Source organism: Cannabis sativa, chromosome 5 (genome assembly GCF_029168945.1).
Source record: "Cannabis sativa cultivar Pink pepper isolate KNU-18-1 chromosome 5, ASM2916894v1, whole genome shotgun sequence".
In the NCBI taxonomy this organism is placed as follows: Eukaryota; Viridiplantae; Streptophyta; class Magnoliopsida; order Rosales; family Cannabaceae; genus Cannabis; species Cannabis sativa.
Window position 1 is genome coordinate 73,264,861 of NC_083605.1, and position 8,629 is coordinate 73,273,489.

The 8,629-nt window shown below is 30.2% G+C and overlaps 1 protein-coding gene across 1 annotated transcript; it reads right to left on the reverse strand.

The window, feature by feature from the left end:
• Nucleotides 1-8,077: 8,077 nt before the first annotated feature.
• On the reverse strand, nt 8,078-8,425 carry LOC133038501 (glycine-rich cell wall structural protein 2-like). Its single transcript, XM_061116672.1, has one exon. It carries the CDS (start codon nt 8,423-8,425, stop codon nt 8,078-8,080), a length of 348 nt encoding a protein of 115 aa, XP_060972655.1.
• Nucleotides 8,426-8,629: the final 204 nt, after the last annotated feature.

Below are 8,629 nucleotides of genomic sequence, written 5' to 3' on the forward strand. Positions count from 1 at the left end.
CACGTATATTAAATTTTATGCTAGTTTTTTTCTATGATATTTGAAAGTGATACAATTTAAAATTAAAGAAAAAATATTATTAGTTATTAGGTGAGATTATTATTATGTGTATCTAAATATTATAATTTATAATGTTGTCAATTAAAAGTGAATACCGAATGCAATATATTATTGTTTAAGAAAGCTTGATGATTTAAATATGTTCTTAAGTTAATCCAAAAATAAATTAAAAATTGATGTTCCAATACTTAAAGAAACATTACTTAAATGGGTGTAAGATAAAAAGAAAATTAAAAATCAATCTCTAAATTGTTGATAATTGAAGATAGCATTTGTCTAAAAATTATAGACAAGAAAACTAATGATAGTCATTGGTGGATTTCAATCTTCATTTGCTTCGATAGAGACAATAGTGTAATTTTTGTATTTTGTATTTTTCATTTTAGCCGGGTCCGCATACATGTGGATTGTCTATTTTTTCGTTGATAAATTGAATATGCATGGTAGTGTCGACAAAAAGTCAAAACCATGTTTAACAAAAAGTGATAGTATTCTATAACAAAATACTATTAAATTATTTGAATTTAAATTATTTTAAAATACTATATTTTATTAAAATAAAACTCTATACGATTAAAATAAAAATTGACCCATGAATTTCTCATAAACCAATCGTATTTTTTTGGATTTAATAGGATTTATTTTATTTATTTTATTATATATAAATAAAAATTGACCCATGAATTTCTCATAAACCATTTTATTTTTAATAATAAACCATTTTAATTTTAATATAAATAAAAAGTCACCCATGAATTTCTCTTAAACCAAAAATTCTGTTATATAGACATACTTTATATAGAATAGATATATAAAGTATTCATTTCTTTTGATTTGTTTAAATTATTTTGAAGGTAAATGTATTGTACTACGTACTTTTGCATGGGATCAAAAAGGTCAAAATAACCTTGATGAGAATAGCTTTTCAACATAATCTATACGTTGATCAAATTCAGAACCACCTATTTATAAACTTACAATGTATATAGAACAATGTAGAATTAATACAAACAAAAAAAAAAATAAAATGCAACTTTTATCATAACGTTGGCATTCGTGATATCATAAATATAACTCTTTACTCATATTATTGTTTATTGTACTAATGAGTAAGAATGAGCTCTTCCTCCAACGGTTAAATACCTACACAAATTTTTGTTTCATGAAGCATAACCACTATATGTGGCTACTGAATGGGGCCACCTCTATAGCCATTACTGCTGTAGCGGCCGCGACCACCTCTTTCTCCGACTACACTTTTGCTTGTAGCCTCAGCACTGCCTTCATCTTGGCTTGCACCACTAGTTATACCGCCAGAGACACCAACACCAACACCGAGGCCTACGGCATGGTGATCGGTTAAAGCACCCTTAAGAGCTTCCTCAGTATGAAAGAGAGCTCTAGAGGCGTAAGTACCAATCACCAAACCCAAAAAAACTAACAAAACAACACTTATTGTAACTCTATGTATACCCATTTTGTTTGGAAATGAATAGTTGTTATGTATGGTTAACATGCAAGAAATGGCACCTATAAATAGGGAAAGAAAAGTACGATAAATTAATACTGATAATATGCAGTAATCTTTAAAATTAATCAAGATCGAGATCATGATGGTTTACTTGATGATAAAATATATTTAATAAAACAAGAGTACATGAAAAACAATATATAAGACACATAGGATTTGTTATAATTATATATATTTTCAGTAACTTGCCATTCACAATAAGTAATTGATGCCGGCCTCCTTTGTATTATATATTATTAATTACTTTTATTTTATATATATATACACACATAAAAAAAAAATTATTTATATTAAGTTGTTAATTGTATTTATCTTGAAATGACTTGATCGACCCCTTCCCCATACAACTTTCAATAATCACTTATATGATCTTTATCACGAAAATTCTAAAAAAAAAAAAAACTATATTTAATTAATTATTTGAATATGTGTGGTGATTAATTACCACTATGAATTTTTATTAATTTCTAACATTTTTTTTTTAATTTTTATTCTTTTATCGAAAAATTTATTTTAATTTTATCAAAATTTTAGTAGCATAATATTATATTTATATTAGGATGTCCTTAAAAATTTTAAACATGCAAAATACGACGAATAAAGAATACAAAATAAAAAAAAATAATATTTAACAATATAAAAATTTGCATAACGTACTTTACTACTGTACTGTGCGCTCCCGCTTCAAGCCTCCATTAGGCCTTTACACCCACGAACTTATGGCCCTTATATACGAGTACGTTTGTTTCCTAAAATAATGATTGACTGTATACAAACCATCACTAGTGTTTTCATCATGCTTTCTCCTCACTCGCACACTTAATTCTTGAGAAAATTTCTCAAGAGGTCACCCATCAAAAAATTACTCCAAATCAAGCACGCTTAACTTTGGAGTTCTCAAGTGATGGGCTACTGAAAACAAGATGCACCTTGTCGATATAGGTAGTACCCATCAATCCATTTAAGCCATTTTCAGTTGTACAACCTCATACCTACACAGTCTCGAAATCATCACACTTGACTTTCCCCAAGCGATGTGGGATTTCACAGCTCTCAGTCTTTCTCCTTACGAATCACGAGACTCTGACTGTCTACGAGGTCCGATGTCCTCTTCGACTACACTTTCAATTGGATTAAAGCTCTGATACCATTTGTAATACCCCTGCTTAAAGCTTCCATTGGGCCCTTACACCCACGAACTTATGGCTCTTATACATGGATACAACACTTTGACTGTTTTCTAGAATAACGGCTAGTCCTACAAAAAATATGAGTGTTGCCAGCATTCTTTCTCCACACTCGCAAGCTTCTTGAGAAAACTTCCCAAGAGGTCATCCATCTTAAAATTACTTCAAGTCAAGTATGCTTAACTTTGGAGTTCTCAAATAATAGACTACCAAAAATAATATGCACCTTATTGATATAGGCAGTATATTTATTTAAATCATTTTCAAATGTGTAGTCTCATACTTACACAGTCTCAAAATCATAACACTTGACATTTCCCAAGCCATAACTATAGATGAATATTAGGATATTCAAACTCATCTAACATGCATATTCCACACATCTGACCGTAGTAAAATTAATCGTAGAACTTACTTCACTAAGAATAAATATATAAGATTTATAAAATACTAAGAGAAAAATTTTAGTAACTTACCGACTCCAATAAAGCTACCGATCAACTTCCTCGAATAATATCATCACTAATAAGGAAATACCTAAACATAACTAAAATTAACAATAGCTAAAAACTTCAAAAAAATTTAGTATTTTTTAAACATTAAGTGAAAAAAATTAGTTGTTTATTAAGTCTAATATAGTGTTCGAAAAATCTTCAAACGGTATCACCACAAATAAACACCTACGTACACAACATTAAGAATCAACAGTTAAAAGTAAATTAAATCAAAAATAAATATATAATCTTAAACATATTACATAAACATTGCCTAATATACTGAACTTATTATATTAAAATTTTTTTTACCTAAGCTATACTGAACTTTTTTTCCTAAACTATATTAAACTTTCATTAAATATTTTATTTATCTAACCTAATTACCATTAAAAATAACTATATATACTAAAAAGAATATATATATAAATATATAAAAAAAATATTAAAATAAATATATACAATACATGGATATTGTATATATATACCAAAGGTGGAGGAGGAGGCCAGTGGTGGAGCGATGGAGGATGTTATGATGGCCTTGCCGTTGGCTCGATGGAATGGCAGATGATCCCTCGAATCTCCTAGAGAGAGACGAAAGGGACAGAGATGAGACGAGCAAACCCATCGATCTTAATTAGTGGCTCAATGAGCTCAGTGCTAGGTTTAGGGTTTCATGGGCTCAAGAGGAGGAGGGTGAAAGAGAGAGACAAATAAAGGAGAGGGAATGAGAGATTAAGGAGAAGGAAGTGTGGGTGGCCGGTGAGAGAGCTGAGAGACGAGGGGGAGGAGGGGTTGCTCGTCAAGGCTGTGAGGGGTGGGTGGCTCGTCAGGTTTGTGGATGACAAGAGAGAGCAAGGAGCGAGAGAGAGTTTGATTGAAGAGAAAATGAAAATTATTATATCAGGGGGGTTTTATATACCTACACTGTTCTATTGTATACCCGACTATTTAAAATTATCGGTTATAGTATAGCCGATTGGGACCCACAGACAACAATAAGTTATTTTTATTTTTAAAATTCAAATGTATGTTCATTAATAATTGATATTTCTTAAAGATTGTTTATAACTGGTGCTATTGAGGGTCTAATAACGTCGGTTTAAATGTTCACACATTTTCAGTACCATCAGTTTTTTTAAAAAAAATCAATTTTTAAACTGGCAAAAATTGTCTCTTTTGTAGTGGAAAAAAAATAAATCACTATAATTCTTTTTTCTTTCCGTGCAAACTAACCGCAATTCTATTAATTTAAAATAAATCACTATAATTTTTTTTTCTTTCGCTAGTATTTGAGTGTTGGCAGTGTGTTCTTGTAGACAGACTTATTTATTCAACAACTAAATTTGGCGACTGGTTTGAGAAGGTCCTGACAAGTTGTACCACTACTAAGAAGTTTGAGGTGCCAACAGTTTGTTGGGCTCTTTGGACCGCTTGAAATGATCGAGTTTAGCAGAAAAAGAATTCCACCACCACTAGTTTTTTTTGCATCTGTAATATTGTACATAGAACAACGGTGAATCACCCAGTCTTTAATCATGCAATGTTACTCTATTTCCTAACAACAGTAAACCCGCTACTATGTTGTAATTTTGAGATTCAAAGATAGATTAGGAGACTTTAGCTTTGAACTCTTGTTTCACAACAATCAATCGCTTCCAGTACCGACTACAATCCGTGGGATATTCATAATCTCACAAGTTTCAATTCATCAAGTAGACACTATTTATCCCTTTGACAAACAAATTCTCTTTTTTCTTTGTAATGTCCCAAACATACTTTCCCATAGTTACCAAATTCCATTCATATACCTTCCTAAATCCCAAACCACCTGCAACCTTTGATAAACAAATTTTCTCCCAAGCAATTCATCCCAAAGCATGTGAATCTAAGACCCCCCTTCCACAGAAATACCCTACAAATTGCTTCAACATCTCAAAAGATGTTTTGGTAGAATCATGATTTGAGCCCGATAAGAGTGGATTGAGATTAGCACAGAATTAATCAGAGTAACTCTCCCCATATAAGATAAGTTTCGAGTGCTCCAAATTCAAATTCTACTTGTCATATTGTCTAAAATACCTTTACATTCAGCAGTAGAAATTTTCTTAGAACAAATAAGAATGCCAAGGTACCTGAAAGGGAGAGATAGCTGCGAGTATAGCCTGACACATCTAACACCCGAGTCACTTCTGTATCAGACATTCTATGACAATATATAGTTGATTTTGCATCATTTGGTATCAACCCTAAAGTGGAGGAAAACAATTTCAATCCTCTAAGCATTAACAGAATTGAAATATAATCTCCATTGCAAAAAAAGTAAAAGATCATCTGCAAAGCATAAGTAATTTAACTTTAGAGTTAAGCACCTATCATGAAATTTAAACCCTGGCCGAGATCCTACTTTCTTTATGACACAAGAGAAGTACTCCATTATAAGAATAAATAACAAAAGAGAGATGGGATCCCCTTGACACTATAGTTAATTAATTTATTTTTAATAAAAATAAAAAAATAAATTTAAAATTTCAGAATAGTTTTAGTGACATGCATTGTGGGTTAGCAATTAAGATTAAAATTTTAAAATCATATAATGCGGGTCACTAAAAATTCTCTAAAATATTTAGTGACACGCACCTTTTGTGCGGGTCACTATCCAGTGTCACTAAAAATCAATTTTGTAGTAGTGAGTCCTCTTTTGGCTGCAAAAAATCCTTGTGAAGAACCACTGAGTAATAATAAGAATCTAGGAGTTTTTATACATACCATAATTAAATCAATGAATCTCTGAGAAAAGTCATAGTCCATTAACATCTCTTCAAGGAATGTCCAATCAATAATATCATCGGCTTTCCACAAATCAATCTTGATCATACAACTAGGCTTGAAATTCTTTCTACCATATAGCCTTACAATGTCTTCCCACACCATAATATTGTGAGCTATATATCTATCATGCACAAATTCACTCTGGTTTTCAGCAATTAAGTCAGGAATTACATTCCTTAATGTCGAACAAAGAACTTTTGAAACTGTCTTGTATACCACATTACAGTAGGAAATCAGCCGAAAGTCACTAACAATTTTTAGACAGCTTGTTTTAGGGATGGGAGTGATAGTAGTTGCATTGATTTCCTTAAAAATCTTCCCTGAAATTAAAAAGAGATATTACAACAGCCACCACTTCAGAACCCACCAAATCGCAATTATCTTGATAAAAACTACTGCCAAATCCATCCGGCCCTAGAGATTTCATTACAGGAATAGAGAAAATAGCATCTTTAACATTTTGAGCTGTAAACTCAGCTTGGAGAATGTTAGTATGTTCAGAAGTTAACTTTGGAGCAAGTCTCATCACCTCTTGACTCACTCGAGCTCTGTCTTTCATAATAATACTTAAGCTATATTTTTAGAACTTTGTAGCAGTGGCGGAACTAGCACTTACTTGAAGGGGGGGGGGGGGGGGGGGGGGGGGCCGATGTACATATTAGTTTTAACAAAAAAAAAAAAAATACTATTTTTTGTCAAAAATAAATTACATTGCCACTACAATAATAATATTTTTTTTTTTAAAAAAAATCATGCAATTCTTAAATAATTGCTAAAGAAATTTTATTTGCACTCTAAAATCTTATAAAGCATCCCATTTTATTTATTTTTATTTTATATAAAATATATATATATATCAATAATCTAAACTAGTTTGTTTAACTTTTTTTTTTCTCTCTATCTTCATATTCTTAAAACAAATATACATAAAAAATAAAAATAAAGTATATTTTAAATATTAAGGTGAAAAGATTAAAATAAAAATTTATATGAAATTTTATTATATAATGATTAAGAAAATTATACATGATTTTTAAAAGAAAATATATGAAAAAAATATAAAATAATTATGAAACTAAATTACTAACACAAAATAATTTAAAAAGAAAATTAAATTAATTTAAGTTACTTCATTTATATAGATAAATAAAATTTCTGATTACTATCATGTCCTATTTTTATTAATTAAAAATTAAATTATAACTTTCACATCAAAACATATAATGTATGAAAGTATTGATAAAAACAAAAAAAAAATATGAAAATAACTTTCAATGTATATAAATAAAATAATATATATTTATTTTTACTTAAAAAATATAAGTATATATTTTTTTCTCTCTACTTTCTCTTTCTCTCTCCCTTTATATATATAAATATATATTCATTGTAAAAATTTAAGGGGGGCCATGGCCACTCCATGGCACAAAGAGGTTCCGCCTCTGCTTTGTAGGTACATGATAGTTAAATGTTAAGTCATTATATCCACATGTCATTTTCTTATTGATATATTTAAGCTAATTTTTTAAAAAAATAAAAATTTAATGACTTTAACCACTCAAGGATTATCACTTGGCAATTTACTTAATACTTAATTAACATCTAGGTACCTATAGAATTTTTAGAATTATAACTTAGGTATTATATTACCACAAAAAATTAAACTTAGGTATTTATTTACAATTAAGAATAAAACTTAAATATTTATGCCATAAATTACTCTTTATAATATTATAAGTGAACATAGATTCATAAACTTGTAAACTATATAGAATCAGAATTGCAAAATTATTATACAAAAGAGAAATACAACTTTTTTATCATATAATAACGTTGGCATTGGTAATCTCATATAAATATAACTCTTACTTATACTATTATTTTTAGTACTAATGAGAGTAAGAATGAGCTCTTTCTCCAACTGTCAAATATACACAATTTTTATTTCATATGAAGCATAGCCACTACTATGGCTACTGAAGGCCACCACCTCTGTTATTAGTTGCATATTCCTCTTTAGCAGCAAACCCGATACTGCTGCCGCCGCTACTGCTGCCACCGCTACCACCAGCTTCTCCTTCTCCTCCTCCCATACCACCCCCGCCATATTCGCCTCCGGTTGCGCCAGCTCCTCCAATACCACCACCAACTCCATATTGTGTTGCACCATTTATTCCACTTCCATATGCAGCTGCTGCACCACTATTTAGACCATCATTATCAAGGAGAGCTCTAGAGGCATAAGTACCAATTACCAATCCCAATAAAACAAACAAAATGACTACACTTATTGTAACTCTACGAGTACTATGGATACTCATTTTGGAGAAATATTAATAATTATAATTGTTGTGTGGTTTTGTTTGGTATAACATATGCAAGAAATGGCAGCTATAAATAGGAATGGAAAAGTAGGGTAAATTAATAATTATATGTAATATAGTTTTAAATATAATCAAGTAATCATGATGGTTTACTTCATGAGAAAATGTCAAAATATATATAATAGAACACATGAAAAACAA

What these genes read in the sequence shown, in the direction of transcription:
- LOC133038501 (XM_061116672.1), bottom strand. Translation starts at nt 8,425, where the DNA reads ATGAGTATCCATAGTACTCGTAGAGTTACAATAAGTGTAGTCATTTTG.